Here is a 17225-nt window from a genome sequence, read left to right as displayed (position 1 = left end):
TAGGAAACAGAGGCAAGGACAGAGATCAGGAGTTCAAAGGCAGCTTCAGTTAATACCACAAGTTTAAGGCCAGTCTGGCCTCAAGAAAAGAAAATTAAATTAAAAAAAAAATTCCAGGTTTTGATGGCCTGAAGTGCGGCTAGAACCCCAATTATTATTTCTTCATTCTCTTATGGGAAGGTTTGGACAGTTTTTAGACAGCACACATTCAGAATTCCACATTTGTCTCAGTCTGCTTCCTCCTTGAAAGCTAAACCAGCCAGGTGAGTGTGAAGGCCAGGTTGACTCACTGACAGGAAAGCAGGGCCTCCCCAGCTCCTGTGCCAGGCACCACTGCCAGAGAACAGGTGCTGAGGCCAGCTGACTGACAGCTGGACAGTTCAGGACAACAGAAGCCACTGGCACTGGAAACAGTCAATAAACAGGCAAACCTGCTTTTAACATTTATTAATCCAAAAATATATTAAATTCTTTCTGTCCCAGCTTCTTAAACTCTGAAGGAGGGTAGCTGTCAGCCCTAAATGCCTGGCAAAATCCTTGTCACAAGCATGATGAGAAGATTCAAACTAGGGAACCCCCAAATCAGGCCCACTCTCTACACAAGCCCCACAACACTCCTTGACAGGTTTTGCTCGAGGGATTGGGATAACCTTAAAAGTTGGCTACCCTGGGGTAATTGGACCTGTGTATTGAAGGCCTCAGGCTAGTGATGTTCCCTCCCTCCCACTGGGGCTGCTGGCTTCATTTCTTCAGAGCCAGGCATATTAAAGAAATCACCAGAAGGTGGTGCTCACATAGAAAATGTTTAGGGAAAATGTAACCTCAGGCCTCTCTTCTATGTCCTTGTTACCCTGACTGCTTCCAGGAGACTCAGAACCCTGCAGCCAACTAGGCCTGCTGGGGCTATTACATTGCTATATCAGTCTACACGGCTCCCCTAGGAAGTTCAAGTCAGCCACTATCTGTAGCCTCATTACTGCATGCCAACTGGGTGCATGGGCCAGGGCCCCTGGCCAGCATCAAGGCCTGCCACAGGAGGGGCCTGGACCATGGGCTGCAACCGCTGCTGGGACTGCCAGATGTGATGCAGCTCTTTGAACTGCTCTACCATGTGGTCTTTGAGATCCGGGTTTGAGATCTGCAGCCGAATGCTGTCTGCCGACCAAGAAAGTTCCCCTGAGAACATCTCCAGCAGCAACCGAGCTGCAACGGGTACCACCTGGGAAGCAAAGGGAAGACTCCTTAGGACAAGGAGAATTGTGCCCGGGCTCTTCAACCAAGCTGGGACTCAGCTGGGCTTGGAGACATCCAGAAGCAGATGGTAGAGAGTCTCCTCTAGCCCTAGCAACCAATTTCTCATGGCCTGGATGGCCCCACCTCGCCCTTGGGCCAAGGGCCCAGCCCCATATCTCCTAATATCCAAGCTACATCAGAACCGGCTAGGAACATACCTGTACAGTAATGAGCTTCTTCTCTCGGGGTTTGAGGTCAGGCCATTCTTCTCCAAAGCAAAAGAAGATCTCAAAAGGTGGTGGGGTATTGGTTTGGCCCTTCTGGAACAGGATGAGTTCTGCATCAAGATTAAGGCCTTTAGTTAGAGGTTACTACCCTATCCTGAGTGAAGAGCAGCCAGGAGGAGCACAGAACAGACCTCACCGTTGAGAAACTGCTCTAGGCTAAAGAGCTTTGTCTTGACTTCCCTCTGGATGGGGTTAGGGCAGGAGCCATGGGCCAAGGCGCAGGGCCCACTCCAGAACACCTTACACTGGCACAAACGGATGGCGTACAGGTCCTGGCCCTGCAGCTGCAGGATGAGCCCACGGTCCAGGACATCTAGCAGCTGGTTCGTATAGAAACGCTGTTTGTCACTGGGGATGTCCTCTGGGCTAGGGAAGCGCACTTGCTCCAGGGTCACAGGGCCAAAGAGTTCCACTTGCTCCTGGGTAGCCTCTAGCTGGCTGTAGAAGAGCCTACAACCTTGTGGGTTGCTGATGGTGAGGGACCGGGGTGGACGCCCCCGGTACTGGAACTTGATCTCTAGGTCGGTCACTGTGAAACAGAGAATCAGGTTGCCCTGGTTGTGAGCCCCATGGCTATTCATCAGTCAGCTGGTAGGCCCGGCTTCCCCAGCCTCCCTGGTTCATCCTGGATCTAGGAAGGTTGGCCTAAAAGCTTATTTTCTTCACCACCCTCCTTCCATGCAACCCTGCTCCATCCCCACTACTCTGCCCTGCCAACCTGCCTGGCCCACCAAGGTCCTTACAAGGCAACATGTGGGGGCTGATCAGCAGGTCAGGCAAGAGTTGTTCTGCAGGGGGCTGGCTGGGAGCCAGAGGTCCGGGTTCCAGGACCTCAGGGAGAAGCTGCCCGAAGCCAGCAGGATTTCCAGAAGGAGGGGCCAGGAGATTTGGGTCTGGGGCAGGGGGACCCAGCCCTACAGGTGGCTGGAGAGCAGGTGGCCACTTGGTGTCTTCTTTGGGTAAGGAATATGGTGCTATGGGAGGCCCAGGTAGCACAGGTTCTGCAGAGGATGGAGTGGATACAGCTGTTAATGCCACCTCTTAGAACTATCTCCCAGGCCTGCCTCCCAGAGCCTCTCAGTGCCCTCTCAAGTTCCTGGAACACCCATCGCTTCTTACGCTACATGCCCACCCCCAACCACACCATTGCCCAGCCCCACCTGTGATGCTCAGGCCTGGTAGCATTTTCTGGAGCTGAAGGGAAGACCCGGGCGAAGGAGGAGGGAAGGAAGGACAAGTTATTAAATCAGTCTGATGCTGAGGAAGCGATATTCAAAAAACAAAAGGCAACCCCTCAGCCTCCACCGCTGACCCCAGATCTGCCATCCTCAACAGGTCATGAAAGCTGTTGGTGTCCCCATTTCCAAATGTGCATTCTGCAGGCAGTGCCACCCACCACGCCCAACTGTTGTGGTGGTCAGGCAGACATGTGACACACTATGCAACAATAAAGCCTTAGGAGGGACAAGATGGCGACTCTGTTCTTCTCCTTCAGAACCATCAAAGGACGACTCAAAGAAGAGCTGTAGAGGACAGTGGGCTACAGAGGAAGGGTGTGCTCAATCCTAAGGCAGGGCAGGGCAGCAGAGCCCACCATGGCCGGCCTCATCAGAGCTTACTGAGTACAGGAGCTTGATGAGTGCAGCCCCTCCCCACAACTCATCCCCACACACCTCTTCCTCTTCCTCCTCCTCCTCTTCTCCCAGAGCGTAATCATCAGTGGGCTGGGACTCTGCGAGAGGAGGGAGAGAGAGCAAAGCAGGAAGTCAGTGATAACACGGGAGCCAGAGCTGGCTGTGGCTCCGTCTGAGCAGCCAGAGATTGCCCAAACTCCTGGGGTTCCATGTCAGCCATGAAGCTGCCCATATACGGGTGAGTCAAAGAGCTGGCATCAAGAAGCAGCAGACAAAGACCTCCCCTGAAGCCAAGACCCAGAGCAGGGGCAAGGGTAAGGAAGAAGCACCCAGAGCCAGGTGTCCTGGGGGATGAGCTAGCACAGCCCCCGCGGCGCACCCTGGAGGGTCCTTGGGTTTTCCTGCACCCAGAGGTCACAGCTTTCCAGGTGGTCACACAGGGCCAGGCATTGTACCTGTAGGAGTAGGGCCATTGGAGCAGACCTTGTAGATCTTGTAGGGCTGAGGTGGCATGTCTCGAGGGCCATCATAGAAGAGCTGGAAGTCACGGCTTTTGTTAAGGGCACAGCGCAGATTGGCCTTCCACTTGGCTGGGTCAGCCTCATCCACCCCTTCTGTGTACTTCCCTGTCTCTTTAGCCCAGGCCTATGGAAGGAAAAGAGGGCTGCGGATTACAGGGGACCTTAACTGTCACTGAGGCCCTAGCAACTCTCTTGTCGTATAGAGGTCAATGCTAAGAATTTTGGCCACCAAGCTAAGCCTTGCCAGACAGGCTCATTACTTGGATAAGACCAGACCTTGTCCAACCCTCCAAGTTGAGACAAACTCAATGAATTCTACTCACTGCTGCTAGGAGGGCAAAGAGGTACAATCTCAAAGGGACATGAGAAAACAAGTTAAAGAAGAGAGCTTGTGGCTTGGAGCCAGGCTGAGTTTGAAGCCAGGCAGACCAAATGGAGTTGCCTCTGTTTGGATCCTCCTTGATTGTACCTGAGAAGATTCAAGAAGTCAACACCTTTAAGGTACTCTGAACTCTACCCACACGTAGGTATGCATCAATGATCAGTGTTATTCTTGTGGCTTTGTTGTTGTTGTCATCTTCTTCTTCCTCCTCTTCTCCTCCTCCTCTTCCTCCTCCTCCTCCTCTTCTTCTTCTTCTTTTTCTTTCTCTTCCTCCTCCTCTTCCTCTTCTTCCTCCTCCTCCTGTCTTCCTCCTCTCTTCCTCTTCCTCTTCTCCTCCTCTCCTCCTCCTCCTCCTCTTCTTCTTTTTCTCCTTCTCCTTCTTCTGTTCTTTAGAGACAGTGCCTAATGTAGCCCAAGCTGGTTGCAAACTTGCTAAATGGCCAAGGATGGCCTTGAACTCTTGATCCACTTGTCTCTATTTCCCCAAGTGCTGGGATTATAGGGCCTGTGCCTCCAGCCCAACTATCATCAACATTATTGTTATTGTTGTTGTTATGTTAGTGATGGAACAGAACCTCACACTTGCTAAGCACAGCCTCCTAACCTCTGACCCTCACTCCTAATTGATCTTATTTTTGCATGACAGTTTGGTGATGCCAGGATTATAAGTGTGTCTTCTCTTTAAACTAGCAACTTAATTTTGATAGAACTATATAGAATATAGAAACATCCACACACATTGTGGTAAGGATTAAGTTCAAAGGCTAAAAAAAGAAGATTCCAAAGTTTTTTAAATCAGCATCTCTTTGGGCTAACAATTTTATTAAACTCTGAATGCTAGACCATTTAATCTGACCATTAAAACAAAGGGTAGAATTTAGGAGAAGTCATGCACGGAACCACAATCTAGAACAGTCTGAAGTGTACAGAAACTGGGACTGGGTGTCTGAGTTATACTGAATCCTTCCGGTGGGTTATTCAATGGTCACAAAAAGTGAAGCGGATGTTTCTTGGAGAGGAAAGCTCATCCTGACATTGGGGGAAAAGACACCAGTTACAAACGAGTATGTGTGGGCCCGTGAAATGGCTCTACACATAAAGGCACTTGCCACCATGTCTGACAACTTAAGTTTGATCCCTGGAACTCAAACTGTGGAAGGAGAGAACCATCTCTTCCAGGGTGACCTCTGACCTCCACACATACTGTGGTGTCTGCACACTCCCCATAAATAAGTAAATAAAAATATAAAAAAAAAAATGGGCTGAGTGTCTTGGTGAATATCTGTAATCCATCCAAGCACTTCAGAGATGGAGGCAGGCAGAATATCAGAAGTTCAAGGCCAGAAGCAGCTACATAACAAGTTTGAGGCCAGCCTGGGCTATGTGAGAATGTTTCAGGAAATATAAAATAATAAATAAATAAAGTATGGGGGTGGGGTTGTCCCTTAGTGAGAAATGTGTCATAGCATGAGCAAGGATAGCCTTGATCCCTAGCACAAAGAGTTCTTTGAAAAGTTAGCTAGGCATGGTGGCACCTGCTTAATCTCAACACTCTGGAGGGACAGGTAGGGGGACTGCCACAAGTTTAAGGCCATTCTAATCTACATAGTGAATTCCAGACCGACCAGCAATATATAGGGAGACCCTATCTCAAGCCATATTTAAACGTTCTTAAATGTGACTAGATTCCAATTTCGCCTATCATATACCTATATAGAAACCTTAAACATTATATATTCTGTTGTAAAACTATTGTAGCAGGGCCTGTTCAGGATTAGGGTTTGTTGGACATGGTGGTACATGTCTATAATCTCAGCGCTTGGGAAACTGAGGCAGGAAGATGACAAGTCAAGCTAGCCTTTAACTACTCAGGCGAGTCTGGTCAGCTGGGCATTATATAGTGAGACCCTGACACAAAACCCAGACCCAAACCGAAAGACGAGTGGGTTACGTCATTTAGTGCATGTGGTATAGTATGTGTCATGTGTAGTCCTGTGTGACAGTAAATCAAGAGCAAGGAGTCCGACACGGAGTTACAGGATGGCCTCCTGGAGACCTTCCATCTCCATCTTGCTCTAGGCTACAAACTAGAAAAGGTGGTCCTGTGTCCCTGAGTCTAGGTGTGGGATCCCCTGAGCACTGTAGCTGGCAGGAGATGACTGTACCTCTCTCTACTCGAGAGGGCTCTTTCCTGGGGAGGGGCTACCCCAGAAGTCCAGGCTGCACCTTATCCAAAGCTTACCTTGAAGATGGTGTTGTCTCCATCCTGGCTGGGACCATGCCTTGTGGCATGGCGCCAGGGGATATAGAAGAGTTTCTTTTCTCCATTGACCCACTGAAGGCCTGGGTACTGGCAGCTGTTTACCTGGGCCACCAACCAGGGCTTCAGCCTCACACGGCGGGGTGGTGGGGGGATCCCAGGGGCTGACTGGTTCATGGCAAAGGGCTCTGTGGGAGAAAGCAAAGCATAGCTCTACAAATTGATAGCAAGATGCTCCATGCCCTGGGTGGAGAGGTCATACGGATGAGCACCCCAGTCCGTCTAGGTGTCTGAGGCCATGGCTGCTTTCCCTCAGCTTCTTGTCACAGCTCGCTCAGATTGTGTGCTATGCTAGGGGAGAAGGAAACCTGTGCTAATGGGTGCTGTGGGCACTTTCGTTCAATGGACCACCCATTGTTGAGTGTGATCAGTACCCAGCTGCTGCTTCACTAGAGAATTGTCCGGGGTGCCTTATTCTCCAGGTCAAGCCACCCATCTCTGTGAAGTCACACCACAGTCAAAGCTGGCTCCCTTGCATAGAGATGGGCTAGTGAGATTGATGGGTGCTTCTCTGGGGTTGGCTATTTCACCATGCCTTATCTGTCCTGTCTCTGCTCAGCTTTTTCCTCTGCAGCTTACTCCACTTCTTTCCCCTGAAAGTGTCCTTTCCCATCCCTGACAAATCCTCTAACCTAGACTCTTGTCTCAGGCTTCCAGCACAAGTTGGCCTTAGACAGGAGCAAACTGTGTGAGAGGGGTTAGGGATGGGTTCATTCTCAGGACCTGGAGGTTTTGGCTTTTTGGCTAAGATCACGTGTAGCTCTGGCATTTCTCCTCAGTTCTCTCAGGAATGAAGCTTTCTTTCCCCTTGAGCTCTTTATAGAAATCCTCACTAATCCACTCCAGTGACACAGATACCTGGCTTAGATGGTGCCACCCTGAAGCCATCAATGACTTTGCTTCTGGTTCCTGCCCCTTCCCTCACATCCATTTGGCGCTCCTGTTTACAGACCTGTGCCACACACATGGTGGCAGGAGGCGCCGACCAAGCTCTAACAGCTTCCTGTTGAGGTCCCGTCTGTTGCTATGTACTGTAATGCTAAATCCGGGCCTGGTTAACCCAGGGAGGGGGAGATTCTCGTGCAGACCCAAGTGATGCTATGGAATCTTGCCCCCCAAATTATCCCTGATTGGTGAATAAAGATGCCTGCAGCCTGAAACTGGGCAGAAGAAAGATAGGCACTTTTGTTTCCCAGGCCTGGGGTCTGAGGAGGTCAACAAGCGAGAAGAGATGGTAGAGGAAGGAGAAGACGCCAAGGGGTAAGTGAGTCATGAGAACATGGCCATGAGGGCTGGCCAATTGGAGTTAAGAGCAGCCCAGATGGAACATGGTGGGGTTCTTGATGGAGAAGCAGACATAATGGCACAGAGGGTAGGTATCTGCCCAGCTCTGGTGCATTAAAGGGTCATTATAGATATAAAAGCTGAGTGTCTTCTATCTGGGAACTGAATGATCAAAGGCAGGGTAGAAACCCCCGACTGAGATGAAATACTACTACAACAGCTTGTAAGGTAAGCACTTTGGCAGGCCACGGTCTCTGTCTCACCAGAGTTAGGTCCACAGGACCCGTGAAACCCTGGTGCCCTTCCCTCTGCCTGCTTCCTGTCCTCCTGACAGAACCTGAAACCTACAGCAGTCCAGAGCTCCCTCTCTCTCACCCATCTTCCCTCCTGGGAAGCTCTTGACTTCCCTTGCCCATATTCTTGATCTTGAACTCTTGGACTGGGGGGGAGGGGTATCAGAGACAGTGAAGAGAGAGGCCACTGTGCCAGCAGCTCCTTAGAAGACGATCTCTTGTTCAGCAGGTCAAAGAACAAAACTGAGTGGGCTTACTTGGGTTTTGCAGCATGGAGCCTCAGTTTCCCCTACAGTTCCCCACCTAGTATCTTTTGGGTTGTGGCTGCCATATGCCCCATCCAGGCTGGCCAAGTATCCCTCTACAGACTTGGGAGCAGTGCATGCCTCAGCTGCCTGAGACCCATGAATATTAATGCCAGCTTTGGACTGAGAGGATGGAAAGGCTCCCAGCCCTGCCCCCAAGCTTAAGAAGAGGTGGCTTAGTTCCTCTTTCTACACCAGCCACCACCCTGACCTAAGGGAAACGAAAGTGGCCCGATGGGACAACTCAGAAATCTGACTCACTGGGCTGACTTGTGGGCTGATGGAGGGAGGGGTCATAGAGAAAATCCGTAAGAGTCTCTGCAAACCAACCCCCACCCCATCCTCTAGATCAGTCCCTGTCTCCCAAGTCTACTGACAACACCTATGTAACACCTATGTCTTTATAGCTTAAAGCAGCCTTGAGCTGAGAATGGAGGGTGATGTGGCCAGCAGCCAGCAGTTCTGACCATAGGGAGGTGGACACAAGGATAGGCAAGATATCCTGAAAACACACACACACACACACACACACACACTCACACACACACACACACAGTCCCACAGCCAGCCAAGAGTAGTATAAACAGGAAGAACAGAACACTCACTACCCTGCTTCAGGGACCAAGGACCACTGCAGCCTTCTGTGTCAGCCTGATGATGATGATGAAGATGAAGATGATGAATTAAATTCAGAGAAAGGTTTTGAAATTGTTGCACTGGCCTCGGTGTTAGGAAGTGGCAGTCCCTTTAGATGGTGTGGTGACATAGAGAAGGGATCCCCACAGCAGCCGCTGCCAGGGGCAAGAGGGTGCATTCATCTAGCGCCAGAAGGCTCCATCTGCAGCTAGATCCACAGGAGCCTTCCCCGAGCAGGACCAAGTTCAGCATCCACCCACAGAAGCTCCCTCCTGCCCAAAGAAAGGCTCAGAGCTGAGTCAGATCCTAGACCTGCCAGTTCTCAATTGGAGTGTCTAAACATGGCTGCCCTCTTCTGGGTCTGGAGGTTTGGGGTAAGATCAATGCTGACACCCCAACTGAGCTGTCTGGCTACGAACCCTGTAGAAGGAGAGATGAACAGACCCCCCCCCTTCCATGTCACAATGGGTATGGACCGCTGAAGACCTCAGGAAGCATCCCACAGGTGATGGGGCACAGAAGCAGCCCTTGAGTCCCGTTGGCATGGAGAGTCCCCGCAGCTCACCCCAGGGTCATGAAGTCCCAGGAGAGGCTGCCTGGGCAGTCAGATCACTGAGAACTGCGGAGGGCTGGTGGGATCCTGCCATAATGGAAGTTACAGAGGCAGAGCTTCACAGCCCTCCTGTCTCTCGAATTGTCTGGGTCTAAACCCTACACCCAGTTAAGGCAAAGGCAAGGGGTTACCTGCACTAAGCACGAGCATAAATCCCGCCCTCTCCAGGTGAGCGACACGCCCAGAGCCCTGCCCCTTCGCAGCGCACACAGGCTGAGATTCTGGGGCAGCAGGTGCGGCAGGAAGAACCCTCTCTCGGCTTCCTCCCAGGGGCAGGTTGGGGAAGGCCAGGGCGCAAGGGAAAGCCCCGAAGGACTTTTAGTTAATAGGAGTGGTCTCCTACCCACTCTTCCCTAGTCTTTAGCCAGGATCTTAGGGAGGAGGGAGCGAGACTGTATCACAGGTTCTCCCGAGAGGGCCTCCAGCTCTCCAGCCTCCGTCTGCCCGGCCCACATCCTTTCTGGTCCTGTTCCCTTATCCTCACTTTGGGGTTCAGACCAGGCCGTGTTTCCTAGTGATCATCCCTGCAGACTCCACCCGGGGCATAACGCTGGGGTTGGGGTGGGGGGTCCTGTGTCAGCCCCTGGAGGCACCTCGGGAAGCTGGCTTAGTATCGACTCCTGGTCCGCTCCTCTGGCCAGGGACGTGTTCGCCCTGCTATGCCAGGAGGCCAGAAAAGCCCCCACTTCCAACCCTGCTAGTAGGTGCCCGCTCTGGGTCCTTTGTGTGTTCGAGAGACACCTGAGGTCTGGGAGACACCTGCACCGAGGTCGGATGCTAGCCCGGGACATCTCTCTGTCAGCGTTTCGGCCAAACTACTAACACTTTCCCTTCACGGTCCGATTCTTACTTGTTTCCTTCTTAAGTTCAGAGGCATTATGCACCCCTCCGCCCCGATTCTTCTCGACTGCTAAGAAAATCAGCGTCCCCTTTTGAGCCACGAGTCAAGGAGCGGGGCGCCTATGTTTGACACCGTCTCCCCTCAAACTCTATTCCCACAGATTCCTGTCCTTGACTTTAAGATCCTCGGGAGGGATGGCTGCTTGAAACCTCAACCTCTTTAGCCGAAAAAGTGAGGTGTGGCCGGGAAGGAGGGACGGGCTGTGCGCGGAAAGGGTCGGGGTCGGAACCTCGCTCCTCGGTGGTCCCCGCCACACTGCGACAGGGCGCTTCGCATCCCTGACCCCGGCGAGGCGCAGAGAGGATGTCCACCGGGCCCTCGGGACTTTCCCCGCGCATGCGGAACGATGGCGGCCGGAGCCCGGCACTCCGAGCTGGCCCGGCACCGGGCGCCTTGGAGAGGTTCGCGCTGGCCCGGCGCTGCCTGCGATCGTCGCCCACCGCGGAGGAGCGGGATCCCGACCCCGCCGGCCCTGCTGGCAGGTGCCCCGGGCGAGCAGGTCGCCGCGGGTCGGAGCGGTGGCTTGGCAGTAGCCCGGGATGGTTCCCACCGCCCTCGGGGCGCGGGGCCCAGCACAGCCCACAGCCCCGGGACCTACCTGTCTGCCGTGCGCCCGCGGGGAGCCTGGAGCCCCGGCCTGGCGCTGCGGCCGAGCTGAGCTCTCGCCGAGCTGCGCCGCCCGCGGGTCGCCCAGTCCGCCCCGCACTTCCGCATCGCGCCGCCCCCGCCCGGGGCAGCGCCCCGCCCCGCCCTTCGCCACCACCCTGCGCCCCAACCCTGCGCCCCCTGCACCGACCCGTCCACCGCCCACCACAGGGAGGCTCGGGTCGGCAAGCAGCTCGGGGCCCCTAGCCAGACTCCTTCGGGAATCCGGGGAGACAGAGTCACCCATCACCCAGTCCCCAGACACCCTGTAGCCTGTCCCCACCTAGTCTGCGCCCGCCTGGAGCTGGAGATCCGCTGCGCACGGGCGTCAATGGAGCCACACTCCAGGGCATTTTGAGGAGACTGAGAGCTCCTTTTCAACATACCTGGGCCGCTGTCTCCTCAGCCTTACCTCTCGCCCTTCCTACAACTCCAAATCACCAAGTGACTGCCAAGCCCACCTCATCTTTCGCCATGGTTTGGGTTTGCCGTTTGAGCGGGTTCCCACCCCCATCACCCCTGTTTCCATACACGGGCCTGTCGACGCTGGCCTCAACTTTCACACAATCTGTTCATGTAGGAACATTATTCGCTGATTCCCATTCTTCAACGTTTGGGGTCAGCATCATATTATTTGATAGTCTAAGTGGTTTTCTCAGGAAGGTCTACTCCTTGAGTCAGCTTTGGTGTTATTGGTTGGTTGGTTTTATATTTGTTACTGATGATGGAACCCAAAATCTTAGGTTTCTGCTACTAAGTGAAAGCCTGCTATGCCCTAGCATAATGGACTGGATTATTGTGTTTGTTTGTTGGATTTTAACTTTTTTGTTTTTTGTTTTTCGAGACAGGGTTTCTCTGTGTAGCCCTGGCTGTCCTGGAACTTACTCTGTGGACCAGGCTGGCCTGGAACTCAGAAATCCCCCAGGCTCTGCCTCCCAAGTGCTGGGATTAAAGGCTTGCGCCACCACTGCCTGGCAGGTTTTTTAACCCTTTTTTTAAGGGAAAAAGTCGTGTTTCCTGTGCTGGTCTCCAACTCCTAGAATCAAACGATTTTCCTGATCTGAGATTTGGTGATTTTATATATATATATGTATGTTATATATATATGTGTGTGTGTGTGTATTTCCATCTTAATTCTTTTTATTGATTTATTTAATTTTTTATGTATATGAGTATTTTGTCTGCATGTATGTGCATCGTGAACATGAAGTTCCTGCAGAGACCAGAAGAGGGCGTTGGATCCTCTGCAACTGGAGTTAGAGACTCTTAGGAGCATGGCATGTGGGTGCTGAGAACTGAACCCAGGTCTGCTGCGAGAACAGCAGGTGCTCTTAACAACTGAGCCATCTCTCCAGTCCTAGAGATATTTTTAATAAACAAATATTCTGAATGAGTTATTAAATTAAAGTTTTATTACATGTATTTTGTGTGTATATCTGTGGGTGCACATAAGCACATAAGAGGACAACTTGTAGGCGTCAGCTCTCTTCTTTGTATGCCTGACACAGGGATTGGACTAATGTTGTCAGGCTTGTCAGCATCTTGCTAGCCCCTCCCCCTTGTTCACTTTAGCTAGTAAGTAAAATATATACATTGTAGACATACTGTTTACCCTCTACATTTTATAGCCTTGGATTGCTGACAGATACAATGGTATTAATTAATTAGAATTTTGGCTTCTTCCTTCACCTCTGCTGCCTTCCCAGGGATGTCTGGATTAGACTTCAATGAGCAAAGAGAATCCAGCGGGTTTGTTTTGTTTTTCCTTCTCTCTGTATATTTCCCTCGACTCTCATTGTAGCAGAATATAAAATGGAAATATATTATTTGTATCCGCTGAATATATCACCCTCTCACATATGCTAGGAACTTTACCACTGAACCACATATCCTTCTGTTTCATATTTTTTAAAAATTTTAAACCATGGTTGGATCCAGTCATGGAGGTGCATGCCTGCACTGGGGCAGCTGAGGCCTAAGCATCAGTGACAGGCCATAGGATAAATGGGGCTCTTGAAGAGATTCTGCTCCATTCAGATTCTGTTTCTCTGCCAAGGAGCCCCTTAGCCAAAAACTGTCCTGAGCCAGTGACATGTTTCTGGAGGAAGGAAAAGGGTAGTGCTCATTCAGTGAGCAGAACTCCAGCTATCCCAAGAACGAAGGGTCTTCTAGACTCCTGTGCACTGTCACGAGCAAAGGGGAAGTGAGGCCCCACTCTGATGCTTAAAATTAATCTCAGTTCCCCTTGCTCATTCAGGGGCCCAACAGGGTGCAGAAAGACTCCATAGTCCTAGGAGGTCATCAGGAGGCCCGGTGACTCCCCCACCAGTGACATGACCCTGTCACAGATGTGCTTGTGATAAGAAGTATCCTTGTCAGCTTTGGGCACAGCCAAGGTATGAGTAAAGGCACAGAGGGAGTTAGAGGAAGCTGTGCCCCCAGAGGGAACCGAAAGAAACCCTGTGTAAATGACAGTGACTTAAGGAGAAGCTAAGCACACTCCAGTCATCTCCAGGCCAGCCCACTTTAGATAGGGCCTGAGAACTGCCCGCTGCCTTTGCTGCCCAACCCCACTTTCTCTGGCCTGGGCTTTGCAGGTTCTCTGGATTGGCCTGTTTGTCAGAAACACCGGATGTGTGGGAAGTGAGTGAGACATCAGGCCGTGAGTCCAATTGGGCATCAAATCCCAGGAATTGTGAGACATGACACACACCTCCTCTGTTGGAGCCAGTTCTCCATCTGTGAAGTGATAATGGTCCCATCCCTGTCACATATCGAGGATGTCAGATGCTCATCAAGGCACCTGCCAGGATAGAGGGATAAACAAATCTATTCATCCCACACTTGCTCTGCTGGAGCTTCCAGTCTGTGGGGTGAGACAATTAGGCTCAACACCTATTGGGTAGCAGGGCTGGGTGAGCTTTGAGGGGCACCACGCAGGCAGCTTTGCCTGAATTCAGTGGAGACCTCAGAGCAGAGGTAGAGGTGACTCTGTAGCTTGGAATGTTCCAGTAGTTTTATAACCTGGGCTGTGGACACTGCAGCCAGCTTCCTCTCTGTTTCTTACTAACTGCTGCCTCCTCAGCCTTCTGAGGTATGATTTGGAAGTTCCCCACTCGGCTAGAACTGTCACATGGGCTTCTTGAACCTCAAGTCCTCACCTTTGCCAACCCACACTCAGTCTCTCTTCCCACAACCTGGGGCCGAGGACGCTGAGCAGACACCCACTGCCACCCGGCACTGACTCTCTGCTTCTTTGTCTCACTAAAAAAAGAAAAGCCACTTCCCTTTTTCTTGCTGGTCATCTCTTCTCTCCGTGATGTCCTGAGTGGACTCCATTTTGACTTTACTCCTTTTTGGGCCTTGCTCAAGCTGGCCCTAAGCCTTCAGGAATGCCTCCACCACCCTAAACTCAAACTCCAGCATTTCCTGACATCTCATACATTCCTATTTAAACCCCAGACCTAGGGGTTTCACTAGGGTCTGCCATTCTCATTATTGTCTTTAAACAGCTGAGGTACAGATGTCTCACTTTCCTGTGGGATTCATCTCCTATGGACCTTCCTTGGATCTGCTTTGCTGTTAGCCCCCTCTCCACCTTTGGCCAGGTTAGAAAGGCACCCAGACTCTGCTGGGTTAGATGACCACACCTCCCACACTCCCTGAATTTAGGTTTAGAAACTGCTAAACTCAGCATAAACATTGCCCCAAACAACTTCCCTCCCCCATTGCTGGACTCTGTCCCTGAAGGGCCAGGGCCTCCCCGTTGCCACCAGTGAAGCACTGTGGTTCACAAAGCAGACATCTGGCAAAGAGGGAAAGGAAGGGGAAAAAGAAATCTGGCTGTAAACTTTGGACTTTTGGGATTCCAGCAGTGTTCTTGGGTTGTCCCCACAGGAACCAGCTGAGGATTTCCTCGGAGTGAAAAAAGCAGAGAACTTGAGAGCTAAAGGCCTCTGAGAAGGCTCACAGACCAGGGACCTCTCCTTTCTTGCTTACAAGGAAGGGGAAACTGCCAGGCCTCACTACAGTGGACTTAGGGTTGAGTTCTTTGAAGGCCAGTGTCCTGTGTCCTCAGTGATTTCTAGAGTTCTCTAAGCTAAGACCCCGATGCCCAGTCAATCTGTTGTGCTGGGCACACTGGAGCCATGAAGGAGCTGAAGGTCCCAGAGACTATGGAGACCTTCTGCCCACATGGGCCTGTCCATCTGACATAGCCTTCCCTGTTTCCCAGACTTCTTTTCCTCACTGGTACCTCCAAAGCCACAGAGATGCTGACAAGTCTTGATGCTTGACCAGGAACCATTTCTGAGTGATGGAGATACAGGGAGAATGGAAAGAAGAGCCTCTTCCAGGGGCTTCTATATCAGCTCACAACTCTACAGAGCTTTGCTGTGCAGTAGTAGATTCTAGGAGTGCCCAGGACTAGGCACAGGGACACGAACAAGCATCCTGAATCCACTTGGGTCTTGGCAAACTTACTCCATCCTGGGTACCTGATGCAATTCTGAGGTTCGGAGTGAGCAGAGCAGCAGTATAGAAGGGGGGATCCTTGCACACAACAGCCTATCCTAAACCACCTAAAGTGGGCACGATACTGCCTCTCTTTCCCCGCCCCCTCACCAGGGGTAGGGGTGAGGAGGACAGCTGATGAAATCAGATGCTGGGTTTTGAAGTCAACTGAACCTCCAGTGATATTTTATCATTTTGGAGTCAGACAAATACAAGATCACACTGAGGTCTCAATATATGCCACTCACATGAGCACATCTGACATCTTAATGTGTTTGATTGCAGGCAGTCACTAGGCCATGGGGGTTATTTGTGCCCCCATTTACTGAAGAAGTAAGCTGAGTTCTTTGCTAATTAACTCCAGGAATTTTGGCACCCTCCCCAGCTTACATCTCTATACATAGGGGGTTAAATTTTATTTATTTATTTAAAACTAATTTGATGATTTTTTTGAAACTAACAGTAGGTTTCATTTTATTTATTTGGGGGGAGGCATGGGGAGAAAGTTTCACTATGTAGCTGGAGCTAGCTATGTACATCAGGTTAACCTCAAACTCACAGAAATCTGCCTCTCTCTACTTCTTGAATGTTGGGATTAAAGATGTGCACCACTACTCAAGTTATTATTATTATTTTTTTACACAGGGTTTCTCTACATAGCCTTGGCTATCCTGAATGGCTATCCTGAAACTTACTATTGTAGACCTGACTAGCCTTGAACACACCAAGATCTACCTGCCTCTGCCTCCTGAGTGCTAGGATTAAAGGTGTGCACCCAGCTAGAATAATTTTAAACTTTATTTACGATTATTGTTGTGTGTTGAATGTGTGCATGTGAGTAAGTGTGTGTATGAGTGTGAATGTGTGTGAATGTGTGTGTAAGTGTATATATGTGAGTGTGTGTGAATGTGGGTGTGAGTGTGTATGAGTGTGTATATGAGTATAAATGTGTGTGAATGTGTGTGTGAGTGTATGTGGGTAAGCATGAGTGTGTATATGTGAATTATGTGAATGAGGGCATGAGTGTGTATGAGTGTGTATGAGTGTGTTTGAGTGTGAATGTGTGTATGTGAGTGTGTGTGTGAATGTGAGTATGAGTGTATGAGTGTGAGCCTGTGTATGTGAGTGTGTATATGTGAATGTATGTGAATGAGGGTGTGAATGTGTATGAGTGTGTGTATGAGTATAAGTGTGTATGTGAATGTAGGTATGAGTGTATGTGTATATGAGTGTGTGTGAGTATATGTTTATGTGGGTAAGTATGAGTGTGTGTGGATGTGGGTGTGTGTATGAGTGTGTATGAGTGTGTGTGTATGTGAGTGTATGTGTGTGTGTGAATATGAGTAAGTTTGAGTGTGTGTGGATGTGGGTGTGAGTGTGTATGAGTGTGTGAGTGTGTGTATATGAGTGTGTATATGAGTGTATGTGTGTGTGAATGTGGGTAAGTGTGTGTGTGGATGTGGGTGTGAGTGTGTATGGATGTGGGTATAAGTGTGTATGAGTGTGTGTGAGTGTATGTGTGTGTGAATGTGGGTAAGTGTGAGTGTGTGTGGATGTGGGTGTGAGTGTGTATGAGTGTGTGTGGATGTAGTATGTACACTGGGAACTGCAGTGTGCTGAGCTGCTCCTGTAGTCAGAGGACTTCTTTCAGGATCTAGT

The 17225-nt window shown here is 50.7% G+C and overlaps 1 protein-coding gene across 2 annotated transcripts; it reads right to left on the bottom strand.

Annotated features, from left to right (window-relative positions):
* Positions 1 to 430: 430 nt before the first annotated feature.
* On the bottom strand, positions 431 to 11151 carry Irf5 (interferon regulatory factor 5). 2 transcript variants are annotated; one of them, XM_028762609.1, is made up of 9 exons: positions 11008 to 11151; positions 6300 to 6505; positions 3610 to 3799; positions 3194 to 3252; positions 2681 to 2714; positions 2264 to 2521; positions 1657 to 2049; positions 1452 to 1570; positions 431 to 1219 (listed from the first exon to the last, which is right to left on the bottom strand). In XM_028762609.1, the coding sequence occupies exons 2-9, from the start codon at positions 6492 to 6494 to the stop codon at positions 974 to 976; spliced, it is 1494 nt and encodes a 497-aa protein (XP_028618442.1). In that variant the 5' UTR covers positions 6495 to 6505; positions 11008 to 11151; the 3' UTR covers positions 431 to 973. The 2 variants fall into 2 exon arrangements, with proteins under 2 accessions (XP_028618442.1, XP_028618441.1); XM_028762608.1 differs by having other exon boundaries at positions 1452 to 1588; positions 11008 to 11091.
* Positions 11152 to 17225: the final 6074 nt, after the last annotated feature.

This window comes from Grammomys surdaster, unplaced genomic scaffold, assembly GCF_004785775.1.
Source record: "Grammomys surdaster isolate TR1022 unplaced genomic scaffold, NIH_TR_1.0 134, whole genome shotgun sequence".
In the NCBI taxonomy this organism is placed as follows: domain Eukaryota; kingdom Metazoa; phylum Chordata; class Mammalia; order Rodentia; family Muridae; genus Grammomys; species Grammomys surdaster.
This window is presented reverse-complemented; position numbering and strand designations above follow the sequence as displayed.